This window comes from Panthera tigris, chromosome B4 (assembly GCF_018350195.1).
Source record: "Panthera tigris isolate Pti1 chromosome B4, P.tigris_Pti1_mat1.1, whole genome shotgun sequence".
Lineage (NCBI taxonomy): Eukaryota > Metazoa > Chordata > Mammalia > Carnivora > Felidae > Panthera > Panthera tigris.
The window spans coordinates 1,266,602-1,283,586 of record NC_056666.1 but is presented as its reverse complement, the minus strand read 5'-3'; the positions used below and the strand labels follow the sequence as shown (position 1 = coordinate 1,283,586).

At 56.9% G+C, this 16,985-nt stretch overlaps 1 protein-coding gene across 1 annotated transcript in view; it reads left to right on the top strand.

Annotated features, from left to right (window-relative positions):
• Positions 1-2,708: 2,708 nt before the first annotated feature.
• ADARB2 (adenosine deaminase RNA specific B2 (inactive)) overlaps positions 2,709-16,985 on the top strand; it is a 133,757-nt gene continuing 119,480 nt past the window's right edge. The window contains 2 exon segments of the mRNA XM_042990927.1: positions 2,709-2,784; positions 10,719-11,576. Of these exon segments, the coding sequence (XP_042846861.1) occupies positions 2,709-2,784; positions 10,719-11,576 (934 nt within the window).

Below are 16,985 nucleotides of genomic sequence, written 5' to 3'. Positions count from 1 at the left end.
CTCCTCTAGGGACCTCAAATAAGTGGATCCCACAGTATTGGTCTTTCTGTGGCTGGTTTATTTCACTCAGCATAACGGCCTCAAGGTTCATCCATGTGGTCACGTCTTGCAGAGTCGCCTCCCTTTTTAAGGATGAATAATGTTCCGCTGTGTGCATTCACTCCGTTTTGTTGTCCTCCTCTGTCAGGCGGACACGTGGCTGTTTCCACCGTTCAGCTGTTTTGAATAGCGCTGCTGGGAACACAGGGGCGCAAATACCTCTCTGAGACCCTGCTTTCTATTCTCTTGGGTGCAGACCCACACGTGGGCTTGCTGGTTTCATGGTGGCTGCACCATTTCTCACTCCCACTCTCGGTGGTCAAGGCTCCAAGTCCTCCACATCCTCACCGACTCTTGTCACCTCCTAGCTGGCTTTGGGATGGGAGCGATTCTGACGGGTGTGAGGTGGTGTCTCGTGGTTTTGACTTGTATTTCCCTGATGGCGACTGATGTGGAGCATCTTTCCACGTGTCGGCTGACCATCTGGATGTCTTCTTCGGAGAAATGTCTATTCAAGTCCCCTGCCTTAAATCTGGATTTCAGATAAACTGAATAACGTTTCGGTATATGCACGCGGCACACAATACTGGACATTTATACATCCTAAATAAGTATCTGCTGTTTATCTGAAACTCAGTTTTGACTCGGGGTCTTGTGTTTTTATTTGATAAATCTGGCAACCCTAGAAAGCAAGAACTCTGAGGATCTGAAACAGTCTTTAAATATTTCACAATTTTGCTAAGGTGAACTCTGAAATGGTTTAGTGTATTTTTGTGGGTGTTTGGCTGGTAGCCTCCGCTCTATTAGAAAAATGTAATTTCATTTTGAGATGCTCCAGACTAAATCATTTGAGCTTCACACTCTTTGTGTAACATTATTGGGCGCCCTTAATGAAATTATAACTCAAGCAAAAGATTTCATTCCCTCATAGTAAATTAGCTTGGGCTGTGAGGGTCTGGGAGAGCCAGTGCCTCCCTGGCTTATTCTTCTCGTTCCGTAGAATGAAGAAGGAGCAGGCATTTTATATTTGAGTTATTTATTGTTCTCTCTGAGTGAACATTACATCGCTGCCCGTCCCCACTGGAAACAACAGCTGTTAACAGGCTCCTGAATGAATTTCAATGTGGAGTCCTCTGGCCTCTGGGAAGCTTGGGTAAAGAGAAAACGGGCTCAGAATTGAAAGAAAAAGAGCATGTTGCCGGCCTGGGTCTGAACGCCTGAAGGCTAACTGCAGATAAAACCACCAGCTGAGGTTTTCAGGCGAAGTCACAGTCAGAGCTGTGCCCAAAAGGGAGCCCCACACGCCAGCAGTCCCCCTTCCTGCGGACAGAAGCAGCAGGGGGCACTGAAAACCCTGCCCTCTGGTGCCAACCGATTCCTACGGAGTGTCCCCGTAGCAAAGTAGCTCAACCCTTGCGGGCTAGGTCCGGACACGAGGACTGCCCAGAACAGTGGGGAGGGGGCCCGGGAGAGGCGGGTGTCCACATGTGGACCCAGGGTGCACTCGCCTCTGCCCCCGAGGAGGCTCCCCTGTGGACAAGCGCCTAGCTCAGGAGGCTGGATGTAATCAGTGGAGTCTCTACAACACGGAGCTTTTCCTCCGGGCCCTTTAATATTCCGTCTGTAGTGCCTCCCCTCTGAACTCCTCCCACAATCCTGTCTTTCTTTTTAAGAGACTCATCGCTGAGGGGTGACTGGGGGGCTCAGTCAGTTAAGCGTACGAATTTGGATCAGGTCATGATCCCGTGTTCCATGGGTTCGAGCCCCACATCGGGCTCTGTGCTGACAGCTCGGAGCCTGGAGCCTGCTTCGGATTCTGTGTCTCCCTCTCTCTCTGCCCCTCCCCCACTTGTGCTGTCTGTCTCCCAAAAATAAACATTAAAAAAATTTTTTTAATAAATACATAAATAAAATAAAAAGATTCGCAGCGCTGAGACTGTGGGAAAACACTCCCGTCGGCCACAAGCAGCGTCCCCCCGGGCCAGCTGCCCACGTAGATGTCAAGAGCCCAAACATGGGATGATGCTGTCCCCACTGTCTGTCCTCCCGCCAGCTCCCCTCCAGGCTCTGCTGGGCGCCCATCTGCAGGATGGACATGGGGCCCCCATCCTGCACCCCTCCCTCCCTCACTCGCTGCCCGTTTGGCAGCCTGAAGGTCCATCCTTGCTCATGCACTTCCGGCCCACATGGCAAGTTCTCCACTGACGGGGAGGAAAGGTCTTGGCTTGAATTGCACGATTCTCGTTTAATTGTGGCATTTTTTTTTTTTTTTTTGGTACTTGCTTCACTGCCTCCCTGTGAAATGCCCTCGGCCCGAGCTCTGCCCCACCCAGCACCCCGGGAGCCCACGCAAGGTTGTTGCCCTGGAGACGATCGTTTGTGGAGTTTTGAGGGACAGGGAACAAGAGGAGGGGAGATGCCAAAAATGAGAAAAGAAGAAAGATGGAAATCATAAAGTCTAAAATTGAATGGAGAGAGGGGTTTGATGAAAACGCTGTCAGAAATTCAATAAAAGACTGAACCAGAATGAAGTGGCTGAAGCCAAAACGAGCCTTCAACGCCCCGTCCAAACCCTCAGTAATAAGAACTTGGGAGAGCACTGAGTTTTTCTGAAACTCAATGTCAAAAGTGCATTTCCTGTTCTTCTTTTCTTTCCAGACAAAGTAACCATGTTGTCAGCCTTCATCGCTCCCTTCAAGCACTTAAGCCCTGGGGCCACCAACACGGAGGATGAAGACAATCTAAGTAAGCGGTTTCCCTTCCCTGAAGAGTGGAGGGGGTCCCAGCCCCATGCGCTGAAGGGGTGTCCTCTACTGTCCCCGAATGAGAGACCCTTGGGGTGACGGGGTGGGGGGGACTGTGTGGGTTTCCCAGAGCAGGAGGCTCCACTCCTGTCCCCACCTGGAGTCCCTTCCCCATCATGAATCCCATCCCCACCTGCAATCCTGTCCCCACCTGGGTGGTGGGAAAATATGAGCAGTGACTATATAATTGAGAACTCCAGCAATTGCAGGGAAAAAACAGTTCTCTTGGACCACCCCGCCTCTCTTTCCTTTGTTTTTCCCTCCAAAAAGAAGAAAGGGAGGGAGGAAGGGAAGGAGGGAGGTAGAAAGAGAGAGGGGGAGGAAGGAAGGGAGAAAGAGGGAGAGAGAGGAGGGAGAGAGGGAGGTGAACACAGTTTGTATGATCATTCAACAAGGAAAGAGCTGGATGGTTGCCTGCCCGTTGGGACAATAGTTCTGGCTCACGGATGAAACCAGACACCAAAGCAGTGTGGTGTGGGGACCAAAAAGCTGGTTGGGGGAAGGGGATCTGAACAGTCCCCCTGCCGAGACCACTGAGGGCCCCCAAGGGAGGCAGGGCTGGTGTGCGTGTGCAGGCGCCCGGGCGTGCCTGGCACACACGGTCTCCAGTCTGTGGCGCACTGTCAACCATTCACGCGAGGGGTGAAGCATCCCAGTCTACGCAGATCCCTCTCGCATTTCAATATTACCTGACAGATGGGTCGCCCTTCCAGCCAAGAGTGAAGGGCGTGCTTACTGCCTGCGGTGAGGGGGCGAGGGGTGTGTGCGGGAGCTCCCAGGGCAGAAGGCACCGTCAGGGACCCACACGGGAGTGCTGTCCCCTCTGCCGCCAGCTGGGAAGAAGCAGGGGCCCCTCCCAGGAAACCCAACCGTCAAGGGGACTGGAGGCTGAGGTCGCTGCCCTGCGGGGAAATCAGAACATGCGTCTCTGGACCCTCAGTTCGGGGTCAGAGCCTCAGCAAAGCACATGCGCCCAAGGGAAAGTCTGGCAAGTGCTTGTTTTTCTTCTCTCAGGGTCTAAATGGGAAAATTTCTAGGACTCGGTCAATTTACTGAGCTGCTTCAGAAATGTGGGGCGTGCGCGCGTGCACGCACACACACACACACACACACACAAGTGCACGCGCATGTGTATGTGTCCATGAAAGCATATTCTAAGCAGGCATGCACACGAGCCCCACGCTGAACTGGACGTATGGCCAAAGCTATCTGATAACACACGTGCAATATACGAGTTGAGAAAGAGAATCTCCCTCTGCTTCCTCTTCTTTCCCACCTCGAGGGGCTGGAACCCTGTGTGTCTACTCAGAGCCCAGTGTGGACATGGCCACGTGCTCTGTAAGTGCCCCCACGAGCCTGGCCACGAGACCCACGGCTCAGAGCCCCAGCACCTCATTTGCAAAGCAGGGAAGGGAACATTACCTGAGTCACGGAGTTGAGATCGGAATCAGGACGATGCATCGAGACGTTCAGCAAGGACCTGAAAGAGAGGAAGTGCCCAAGTTGGCTAACAGCAATTAAGGGGATTTCCCCTAATTCAGCTCCCTGGCTAACAGGTGGTTTTTCGCTGTTTGTTACCTGCTAAAATGCCTTAGCAATGCTCAGAAAATTGTTTTCTGTCGGTAGACTGGTCGTCCGTCTTTGCCATATAAGCTGCTGATGTACTTAGGAAACCCTGTGCTCGGACACCGTTCAAAGACAGACCTCAAGCCGTGCCCTTGTCTTCGCACCTCTAGTTCTCCGACACAGTCTGCACCATTTGTAACCCCAGCGCCACTGGAAGGCGGGAGAGGAACCAGTGGCGACTTCCCTGAGAGGGCAGGGGTGTGTGTCTGACACATGTGGTATGTGCGTGCACACGCCTGTGCAGGGAGAGAGGGTGGAGGGGTAGGAGCAAGCGTGAACCGGCTTTGAGGTCTCCTTCTGTTCTTAGGTCACATGGCTCTGGTGTGCGTGGGCTGGTGGTACATGAAAGTGCTCTGCCCACACGTGGAGTCAGGGGCGGGACCGTCAGGCAGGCTCCCCGTGCGGCCACCGGCACTCACCTCCCTCGTCCCAACGCCAAGGGCACAGCTGGGGTCCGGGGTCGGTGGCCAGAGAGACTCAGCCGGAGAGAAGTGGTGCCCGTGAGCCCCTCTGGAAGCTGTCAGCGGGGGTGGGTTTCTGCCAAGGGTCTACGGGACGACGCCACGTTGCTCAGACTTCCTGCTTAAGCGGGCAGCTCAGAAAGCTTTCTTCTCTGAACACTGGCCCCCCGACCTTGATGCCCACCACTGACCCAGGTCACACGAGGTGGGACGGTGATGCCCACTCCTGGGGTGCTTCCTGTACTGGGTCTGGAGGGAGGGAGATCTGCCCACCGTGCCTGCTTGATCCTCCCCCAGATGTGCGGCAGGCACAGCGTCCAGGACCGCGTGTGACAGGTCAGGTCCTGCAAAGGAGGCCGCCTTGGCCTGCTTCCCAGCCCGATCCAGGAGCCACCCGGTCAGGCCTGCCCTTCTGCAACCCCAGCCAGCCGGCCCACAGGGCTCTCTGTGCTCAGAGAGTGGGCCACAGCCCACACCCTCGAGGCCCCAGGACCTCCCTCCTCTTGTGAACGGAGCTCCGGGCCACTGGCCTGGCTCCTGGCCGCACCCTTTTCGGACACGAATGTGGAGCTCGGACGGCCGGTTCCTTGGCGCCCCGCCAGCTGCGGACAAGGCAGACACGCGGCGCTGAACAGCTCCCGGCACCGGCACTGCTTGGAGAAGTCCGGCTGCATCATAACAGAGCAGATGCTGGCCCCAGAAAGGGGAAAGGGGGCGAGGGGGCGAGGGGGCGAGGGGACGAGGGGGCGAGGGGAGGAGCAGGGAGGGGCGGAGCGCGGGCATAATACACAGCCCCACGTGCCGCCTGCACTCGCGCCGGAGCCGCGAGGGCCATGAGCCCACAGCCGAGGACCTCGCCCTCCACGTGGCCTGTTCACATCTAACAGCCAGTGCGCAAGGACAGCACGATAACCGGACTTAACTCTGGGAGGAAATACTTCACCTGGAAAATTCAAGTTTAGCCACAGCCAGGCCAGGATGAAACTCTGGTCTTTCTCCCCAAAATGCGTTTTTTTAATGCGCTGGACCTTCACAGATAGCACTGCATTTGCTGACACTTTTTGTCAGACAGGAGAAGTACTTGTGGGCTCAGGAGACGGGCCGACGCGTGAGGGAGCGGAACGGATGTGGCCGTGGTTGAGGTTCTCGCGCACACGGCCACTCGGCCTCGGAGGGTGGCTTTGTGCCCGGCCGTCTTCAAATCGCCGCTGAGCGTCCATCACTGACCTTTGTGGTATCTGTATTTGCCTGTGTTTCTTCCACTTCCCACAATGGAAGGGCACACGAAACTGTGGGAGTCACAGACGCTGCAGTTCGCGGACGTCTGGTGCCGGATGGCGTGAGGATGAGGGAGGTCACCGGTGTCCTACCGCAGCAATGCGCCAGCCAGCGTGGGCTCTCAGGGCGCCTGCACATGATTCCCTCGGGAGCGGACTTCGCCAATGGAAGGCATTTTCCAAGGGGGAGAAACATGACGTGAGCCCTGGATGGGGACACAGTGGGGTGGTGGGAGCTGCCCTGGGCCCCCAGGCCCAGCGCCCCATTCTGCTCCCCATTCTATTTCCGAGCATTCGCCCGCAGGCTGGCGTCCCAAGGGCACACACACACACACACACACACACGTGCACAAAGAGTGTAGTGACAGGCAAATCCTTAAATGCACCTTAACATGCACCTGACTTGTAACAAGTGACAGCCCCCGTCCGGCCCCCCGCACGGGAGGTGAGTTTCCCTGCAGAGCTGCTCCAAGCTCGAACGTCCCGCGAGTCTCTGAGTTATGACCCGCAAGAAAAGCAATCGTTTGGGAGAATGAATTCCAGGGTAGAATTAAGGACTCGCCAATTCTTACATCGTAGTATGACCCGTCCGTTGGAGGGGTTCCGAGCGTACAACAAATACACTTTCAGAAACAAACCGTTTTTATCGTACAATAAATATTCCAGAGCCATGTCTCGCCCCCTGGAACCCTGGGAGAGTCCTGGCAACTGCTACCTCCGAGGCGGCATGATCGGTCGCCGGTCAGAGAGCCGCAGCGTTTACAGATCATGTGGAAAGTCTTGGTGCATTATCCCCCTGGACCCTCACAAAGGCCCCACTGGTGGGTTCTGTCTGTGCACGACTCTGCCGCCAGCCCCGTGCAGAGCCCCAGCTGCACCTTCCTTCCGTCCATGAGGCCTGGGGTCAGCTCCCTGAGAGAAGGCCAACTCTGAACCAGCAAAAAATGCACACCTGGAGGGTCAGCACAGGAAAGGAACTCCTGGGCAGCTTGGGGACGACAGGAGCCCGCTGCCCACATCGAGGTGCCCCAGTGTGTGTCAGCAACATGGCTGCAGGGCGATTCTCAGGGCAGCCAGGCCAGGAGCAGAGACCAGGCCCTGCTCTCCTGGACGAGGAGAATCCCTGATCTCCAGGCACCTCAGGGGTGACCCCAGGGTCAAGGAGCAGAAGACTGTGCTGGGACAGAGCCCTGGGTGTGTGGGCTCCATGGCGCCCAGACCCAAGGGCGCGTGTGCAGGGACAGGCACCCAATAGCCTGTATCAGGAGTGAGAGCCTTCTCAGCCTCCTGACTTCTTGTCTCTGGGTCATTCTGACAACAGAGTATGGGAAACACGTTAACCATGATAGAGAACAGAATGAGAATCCTCTCCTAGGTCGGGGGGTGGGGGGATTGCAATGCGTTTAGTACCGTCCGTGTGGAGGAGACATGAAGGTCAGAGCTGGAGTCCCGTAAGAAACTCAGGCAGCCTTGCTGCAGCAAAGCCCTGCAGGGACCCGGCAAGTGGCGAGAGGTTTTCCAGGACAGGCTCGTGGATCTCTAAGCAGCGCTACGGCTGCAGGACAGGTCTCCCTGCGAGGTCCCCGTCCATCCCACCTCTGGCAGCCAGGAGCTATGGTGCATGTGGTACAGGTGTCCTTTCATCTCCCCCACCAGACTGACTGTCCCAAATGACAAAGTCTACTTTTGCCTCCGTCTGTCTCAGGACCCAGAAGGTTGCTGACGCTCAGACGGGTCTGGTAAGTCCGTGTGATCAGAGTTTGCCTTGCCAACCACACGGGAGACACACAGGAGGCATTTGTGTCGCACTGTGGGGACCATGGCCTCAGCAACGGAGTGGACGTCTTCAGGCCTGGCCTCAGGAGCCCCCGGCTCCCGGTGCACTGTGACAGAAAGGCTGTTCCCCTGATCCCCGGCGGTCCTAGAATTCCAGGGAAAAGTCATTCTCAAGAGCTCAGGAGTCTCTGTCTCAGTCTTTCCTGCTATTTTCAAAAACCTGCGTGAGACTTTGCTGTATGTGAGGGTTTGGGCTGAGCCTCCTTCACACGCTCCTCTGGTTCAACCTCAGAATAATCTCACAAGGCAAGGCTATTGAAGCCACTGTAAGAAAATGGAGTGCGGGCAGGCGGAGGGACACGCACCGGAAGGGCCGAGGGGACTTGGACATCTCGTGTACCTGAGCCCAGAGTGGGTGGAGAGGCTGCTGCCCCCCGCCCCCTGCAGGCTCCAGCTCCAAGGGCAGCCGGGCTGTGTGGAACCAAGTGGAACCCCCACCCGGCTCATTTGCAAAACCCAGACATTGTAGCTAGTGTTTCCCGGACGGGACCCAGAAGCCCACATTTTTCATCAATTTTTGTCAGTTATTGGTTATTATGGAAGGGGTCTTCCTGCCACAATCTGACAACCACGGCTTATGCCACGGCAGCCATAGGGAAATGTCGGTCTGTGAGGGCTGTTCCTCCAAGATAAACCTTTCTACCTCAAAAGGCAACAGAGGTCATCTGATATACGGCCTGCTCCACTGGCACGAACGGGCTCGCGGACCCCACCTTGTGGGAAGTCAATAAGAAATTAGAGAACTCCGGCAACATCTACTCAATCTGGAGTAGGCCTTTTTGGTTGGGTTGGGTTTTTTTCCCCATCTTTACGTTCAATTTGAGAAGCTGCATGGTTAATCTGATCTACTGTCTCTTGGCCCGAAATGCCCTAAAAATGGCAGAGCTATTTGCCGTCTGTCTGTAGCCAAGACCCATAATGATTAAAAAAGGGGTAGAGATTAAGTGTTTGATATTTGGAAGGTAGTTATTTCTAACAAAATAGACCGTAAGTAGATGCCACCCACCTCTAACTTACAAAACCCACTGTGTCCAGCCTTTGAGCAAAGTTACCTGTGCAGACCTAGCACCTCGTAGAAGCGAATGGCTCCAGGAAAGGCTAATGGTGCATGCTGGCTAGGGAGCACTGGGCGGGGCCGTACAGGAACCCAAGGGCACCCCCCTCCCCCCCACCCAGGCTGGCAGGCTGCACTGCTCTGCCTTTTCTCTGCCAGCGACGCCTCGAGGGCAAGGTCACAGAGTCTACGGCTCTTACCGCTGCTCACCTTCCGGCGCAGGACTGAGGGGAACCCGCTTGGCGTCTGTCCATAGGCTGTGAGCCAGCTGTAAAAATCCCCCCTCATCTCTGCGTGCTTAATGAGAAAAAACCCACTCCTGACTCCGGGGAAGCCTTCAAGGGCAGTGCGTGGCCCCCGCGTCTGTCCAAACCAATGGCCAACGATAACTCCCTCACCACCTCCTGGAGAGCCCAGCGCAGGTGCCCTGCGAGAGGGCTGAGAAAATGGTGGGACAATTCTGTTTCCGTGAAACCACCCGTGCATTAGACAGACATTCCCAGGACATGCTCACCTCTCCACCAACTAGCCCAGGGCAAGCATTTCCCTCTTTGAGCCTCGTTTCTTCTAGAAACTGGTGCCACGACCCCACCCAGGGTGGGTTTTAGGAATAAGAAAGGCAGCAAAGTGAAGGTGTGAGGGGCCTCCGTGAAAGGTAACTGCACCGCTCGCCACCACCATCCCCTGAGGATTTGGGACGAGACCTGAGGGGTCCGTGCCCCAGAAGCGCCCTTGTCTCTGGAGCAGTGGGGACCTCGTCCTGTGGTCCCGAAGTGACACACGTCCCACACGGAACAGCTGTCTGGGCTGAGAGGGGTCCAAGAAGGCCAGGCCACGGAAGTTAGGTCACCATTACACACATCCCATCCACCACCCACAGTTAGCAAGGGATGGTTTCGCTAAATTTACTTCCCACCATCTCCTGCAAGGAAAGAAAGAAAGGGAAAAAGGAAACACCATAGACACAAAGGAAGCCACCCTGTGAGCCCACATCCATTTTCCGTCCTTGTGTCTCGGGGAAGGTGGGAAGTCTCTAACCTTTACCCCCATGTGTGATTCCACAAACAGCGTATAAGGTCTGTGTCTGCAAAATCTAGTGCTGTCCTCGCTCTATGCGTTAGTTTGCGTCATCTAACCCATTTCTCAGTCACCTACGTGGACGCATACACACGTCGTTGATTAAGTGCAAGTGCCTCGTGGCCTTCCCTTGAATGACGGCACCGCGATTCGCCCACCACGGCCCTCGGCAGGAAAGGCCGCCCTGACCCTCAGCATTGCCCAAAGCCCATAGGAGGAAGCGGACGCCTGTTTGGTTGGTTTGGGGCGGCCTGGGGAGACAGGCACGGCGTCCGTGCCCGGGGCGGGCAACCGGCCGCAGCCTGGAGGCCTCGCGGGCCCCACCGGCACCTCCTTCTCAGAAATGCATCTCCGCAAGAACCGCCCGGGACGCGGGCCCTTCCCTCCTGGCGAGCGGCCCCCAATTCCACACAACCCCCTCCCCGGGCCCCGGGCCGAGCGCGAGTCCCCAGCCGGCCGTCCCGCTGGCGGCTGCAGCGGTACCGTCTGACGTCGGTGGCCAGCCGCCAGGGCCCTGGGTCACGGCTGTCTTTCTCGCCCGCAGGTACCAGCAGCGCGGACGTGAAGGAAAACCGCGTGAGCAACTGGGAGGCGAGGCCCCTGGCCGCCAGCGACAGGGCCAGAGGCGGCACGCCGGGCGTGAAGCGGAAGAGGCCTCTGGAGGAGGGCAACGGCGGCCACCTGTGCCCCCTGCAGCTCGTCTGGAGGAAGCTCTCGTGGTCCGTGGCGCCCAAGAACGCGCTGGTGCAGTTGCACGACCTACGCCCGGGCCTGCAGTACCGCATGGTGTCCCAGACCGGCCCCGTGCACGCGCCCGTCTTCGCCGTGGCCGTGGAGGTCAACGGGCTCACCTTCGAGGGCACGGGGCCCACCAAGAAGAAAGCCAAGATGCGGGCGGCCGAGCTGGCACTGAGGTCCTTCGTGCAGTTCCCCAACGCCTGCCAGGCCCAGCTGGCCATGGGCGGTGGCGCCGGGCCATCCACGGACTTCACCTCCGACCAGGCCGACTTCCCCGACACGCTGTTCAAGGAGTTCGCGCCCGCCGCCCCCAGCGAGGCCTTCCCCGGCCGCCGGCCCGCCGACCCCGGGCTGCTGGCCACGGCCTGCCCGCGGGGCCGGCTCCTCTGCCACCCGCTGGATCTGGTGGGCCCTGCGGCCCCGGGCGACAGGAACCCCGTGGTCCTGCTGAGCAAGCTGCGCTCCGGCCTGCGCTACGTGTGCCTCGCGGAGCCGGCCGAGAAGCAGCGGGCCAAGAGCTTCGTCATGGCCGTGTGTGTGGACGGCAGGACGTTCGAGGGCTCAGGACGCAGCAAGAAGCTGGCCAAGGGCCAGGCGGCGCGGGCCGCCCTCCAGGCCCTCTTCGACATCCGGCTGCCGGGCCACGTCCCCAGCAGGAGTAGAGGTCAGCTCCTGCCCCAGGTGAGCCTCTCAGGTGCTGCCACAAGCGGCCGTCTTCTGAAGCCAGGAGGCCGGGTGGCGGGCAGACCCCTCTCCTCTGCTCCCATCACTGCCAGGCCCCCCGCCCCCCACATCATTGTTAGGAGCGATTTGCAGGCCTTTGGAGAGAGCGGGTCATGTGGGTGTGAAGAGAGTGTCCACACTCCCGGAGCAGGTAGCAGATCACCCTGGAGACGGCCATGCCACCCAAGAGGGGTCGCAGCGGGCCCTCGCCGGGGAGAGGGTTAGTGGCAGGTCACTGCAGTGAGCGTGGCAGCGTGATGTGTGCACCAGGCGGGGTCTGGGGCGGGGGGGGGGGGGCCTCCAGCTGGGGGCCTGCAGAAAGCCCCGCGAACGTGGCTCATCTCGCCCGGGTGATGCCAGTCGGGGCCTCCGGCCAGGCCAGACAGAGGTGCAGGGGCTGAGGCCAGGGGCTGGTGGGAAGTGGAGAGCTCGGGGAGGGAGAGGGGGCTGGCGCCCGCGTCACAGCCACAACCTTGCCGTTTCTGCAACACTGGGTCGCTCGTTCAGGGAATATTGTGTGGCACCGTCCGTGTGTCGGGAACTGTCTGTCTGTGATTTTGTAACAATCTCTTCCCTCCAAGTCTTGAAGGTGCTTATTTATGCAAATCACCCTTCCTGTCACCACTCTGGGGATTTGTGGGCGTCCCGTGTGTGTTGGATACAGGACGGTGTCTATATTGGCTTCAGCATCAACCAAGGACAGACGTGCTTCACGCAGTTAGAAAGCACAGAGGCCAGTGTGAGTGCAGAGTGGGCCCCGTGTACCTGAGTTACCGCTGGGACTACCATGCCCCCCATCACAGCATCCGGAACAGAGTCTGCCGCGCCCGGGGGACCAGGCGCGTGCTCCCCGGGGAGCACCAGGGGCTGCACAGCCATCAGAGCAAATGGCTGCGGGAAAGAACCTAGAGCAGAATCACGCCGGGACAGGCACTCACTCACTCACTCACTCATCCGTCAGTCTTTGACCCTTAGCGGCTGCAGGGCACAGGAGGGCAGGGGCCTGCTCCGGGGCCGTGGCCTGCCCCCCACAGCGGGGTAGAGAGACGGAGGGAGACTGCTGAGTGAGATATTCCTGTTTCTCTGCTCCCTCTGCCCTTGATCCTGTCCTTTGGTTTTCAGATACTTGCTGCACGTTGTAGGAGGCCAGTTGGGGGCGTTTAGACTGTAACCTTGCCTTGTCTTGCGACCTACCCTCAAGTAACACACCGTCCAAGTAAACACGGGTGTTTGCAAAGCAGCTGGGCATCCCTGTGAGTCCCCGCACGTCTCCGAGGGAGGGAGGGGCTGCGTCTTGCTCCCTGTCTTCTGCACCCCTGCTGGTTTGTGTCCTTTGTTCCCTCCTGTCCCGTGTCTCCACTCGTCACTTAAACTCGCCAACAACACCCAAGGAAGCCGCTGTGCCCTCTGCGGCCTGCGTGAGCCCCAGGCTGCCCTGACGTTGCCCATGGCCTGTGTCTGCCAGCCACCTTCTCTGAGGACGCTCCCCATGCCGGGCCCCCGCGGGCCTCCGCCAGCCTGGCCGTTCTCCCCGTCCTCCGCCCTCTGTGGCCGCTGCACCGGCCCCGCTGAAGGCTGAAGGGTGTCGGTGAGTTCTGGCCGCGACGCCTTCTTCTTCATGTTGTCAACCCCGAGCGCTCAGACGGAAGAACCAGGCAGCACCACTGCTTTGTAACAGTCATTTGACCCTAGAATGCAGCACATCAGTTAAAGCCACAGCCGCTAAATTATTTTTCTCTGACAGTCTGCTAACCACCCCGACTGGATGATGGAGGGCGCGGAGCAGCGTGAGGGTTGCGGGCCATCCATCACACCCCAGGCACCACCATCTCGCAGGCTCATTACCTGTCGCCTCGCCCCTGCACCCCGGGGCTGGGTGGGGCTGAGCCGGCCGGGGGGCTCAGGACCAGTCACCATCAGTGGCTTTTTTGAATCCGAATCCTGTCTTGGATGTGGCCTGGATTCTTGGACTGATCTTTAATTCAGGAAAAGATCCCAAGAATCCCTGTAAGCCGTGCTCTGCTCTCCTGCTCTGCCCGATGCTGTCCATACAGCCTGCTTCCCCCGGTCCTGGGGCTCCAGGTCCCCAAAGGCACGACCCTTTGTTCCCTAGCTGTGCTGTTAGCATCTGTGCAGGAGAGCAAGCCGGCAGCCCCAGGCCCAGCCAGACTTCCGGAAGAGGCAGGTGCTCTGACACTGAGCCGTGAGGACCCTGCCCAAGCCCACGGGGAGGACGGTGGCCCCGCTCGCTGCTAGAGTGACAATTTTAGAACTGGGTGTCAACATCAGCATTCAACGTTCCCGGCCCAGTTTCGAGGTTCTGTCCCACACAGGGTGGTCTTGGGTGAACAGATGACAAACCGAGTCTCTTGTTGAAGGCTTTCACAAAGTCTCCATCTGCCATGAACACTCTGACGGGCGCTCCCTCACAGTGACCCACAATGAGGGAAAATTCAAACGAGATAGCACGTGGAGCCATGTGGGTAGCGTGCTTAAATGCCACGGTGGGTCCCACTGTAAAAACCCATCAAGCTGGCCCCTGAACTTCTGATTCCCACGAAGGTAGGTCGGCTCACCTGCACCGTTCCAACCTTTTCGTGGCTCTGCTCCAGCCTGAGCCCAGAAAGCAGGACCACACAGGATGGGCTGGGCCAGCTGGAGGTTTGCTCTGACCTCAAGACAAGTCTGGGTGAGCATAGCTTCCTCACATCCCTCTGCTGAAGACCTGAAGGTAGCCTGTCTGGAGCAAATACCGACCTTGCCAGAGGTGTGGGACGTCATGTCACTGTCCACCAGGAAGGGAAAGGGAAAGTGGCACTGGTTCCACTCTGTTTCGAAGGAGAAAGGAAAAGTGGCACTTGGTTCCACCTCCGTTTCAAAGGAGGAAGTTCTGAAGAGTGATATTCTCAGTGAACATTAAAATCATACGTGTTGATTTCTCCAGGATCTGATTTTCACCCATTCCTTTGTCGGGGGCATTTCTCAGAACTGGGCTAGTTTTCTTCTTTCACTTCCGCGAGATCTGGCTTTAGTCTCTTATCCACAGGGCTGAGATCAAGACTTCATTAAATTCTCTAGAACACAGTACAGACCTAACTGAGCTGGGGGAGCAGTCTATAACACCCACACTGGTGCACAGGTTGTGCACTCTGCAAATATCAGTTGATAAGGGTAACCAATGCAGACCAGGAGGTAGCTAGGCCAGCCGGCCCGACTCTTCCCATTTTCCTGGCCTACAGGACTCGTCTGCGTTAACAAGATAGGAAATGATAATGACACTGTGTTGACACATACAGATGGACCCCAACTTAAGACGGTTTGACTTAATGATGTTTAGACAATGGTGCAAAAGCAGTATTCATTCAGTAGAAACCATTCTTTGAATTTTGAATTTGGATCTTGTCCCGGGCAGCGGCATGTAGGACGATCCTCTCTCGTGAGTGGCTCGCAGCCAGCCCCTCGATCATGACAGTAACAGTTGACGCGTGGACAACTACGCTCATCCACACCCACACTGCCATTCGGCTCTGGTGTCCCTCAATTGGGACATAACCCATCGTTAAGTCAAGGAGGATCTGTGAATACTCATTCCCTGGAAACATTATCATAAAACAAGATAAAATCACAAAATCTCCATCTCTCTCCGGTCTTTGCTTCCTAGCCCCAGCATGAAAACAGGTGACTCAGGAAAGCACCAGATTCCATCAGAAAGGCGTCTCTCCCACCGTGGAGAAGAGAGTGAGTAAACAGGGATGGTCATAAAGGGAGCACGAGAGAAAGTTACAAGGACACCAGGAAGCACCCTCGGGTGGAAACAAACGCGGTTCCTGACTTTGGGTCAGCTTCTCCTTCACACTCAAGGATCCCCCTCATTTTATTTTGTTTTGTTTTGTTTTTAATTTCCATGTCAGACTGTAGTGGTGTCAGCCGTGTGTCTTGCCCACAGAGGAAGAGGGGGGTAACTTAAAACTGTTCGCACAGGTGCGTGGTCCCTGCCACGCCCTCTGGGGGAATCCTTTCAGGGACCCACTAACCACACCCTGCTTTGCTCCCGTGTATGCAGCGATCACTGTGGGGGAGGGGAGAAACCATGGGAATCTATAACCCTATGGAAAGGAACAATCACTTTTTAAGTTTGAGCATTTTATAGCAAATTTGGATCCGAGCTGCAGTCCGCGATCCCATCTCACGGAATCTGCCCCCAGAATTAGCTGCGGAATGAGGCCAGGGGGGCTGTTACTGGCTCCTCAACAGCTGCACTGCGGGACGCTAATAACACGTTTGCACAAACGTGCCGTCCTTCTCCCAAACCCCAAGGTGACCCCCAGCCGCCTCTGGCCACTTCACAGATTGTTTTTCTGATCTCCTGCTCCTGCAAATCTATCTTACTCAATAGGAGTGGCATCCTAACCACTGTCATGCGAAACCGTTAATTAATATTGCTCTAACAAATTAGCTATGGAGGGGCCCTCAAGTTTTAAATAGGCTTAAATTAAAAACAGATAGCTATGGAAATCATATGCACTTGGCTTTGAAACGGCTTAATGCTGTCTAGCTGGTTTACCCAAGGACACCCAAAAACAGCAGCAGGTGCCCACGTGTCCTTGCCACTCGGCTCTGGGGGATGCGAGACGGGCCAGCCAGTGCCAGCCTTGCAGTAGGCCATGGGTGCAGCCCGGGGCAATTCCAGACAGACGCCTGAACAGAGTCCTAGAGCTCTGCGTGTCCCACAGGCAGAAAGGATCGCTTCTGGACTCCAAGTGACCTTGCTGGAGTCAGGACAGCAAGGTGTTTTCTCGTTTCCACGTGGCTGTCCCATCTGACAGGATTTCAGTTTCTCAGCTATTTTCCTATTGTCCCCTGGGGAGTGAGATTAAGGTCTGACCTCCCCACATGCAGGCACTGGCTGGCACAGGAGCCCCAAGGTGGCCCAGGACCATCGTAGAAGCACAGTTCTGGCCAAAGAGACCCTAAGCTAAAGAACTCAGCCGAGCAGCTGACCTGGGGTCTCCGGGGACTTCCCCTGAGGCTTGCAGGAATGGCCAGAAGGTGAGGGGGCCCGACAGCCATCAGCACCACCCCCCGCCCCTCATCCTCGACCTGCTCTACCTACACGCTGTCTCTCATCGCCACCGTCCCCAAAAGCCCTGTGTGTCAGGGAACCCAATGTCTCTCTTCCACTTGAAGCATCCAGACAAGGTGATCTCAACTCTGGTGCTAGTTCTGGTACAGGTGGGTTATAAAAGACAGGCAGATACCTGTGCAACCATGTGGACAGGTGTGGTCGGCGAGAGCTGCGAGGGAGGACAGGCACGTGCCTGGGATGATTTCCACCTGATGTGGGAAACGT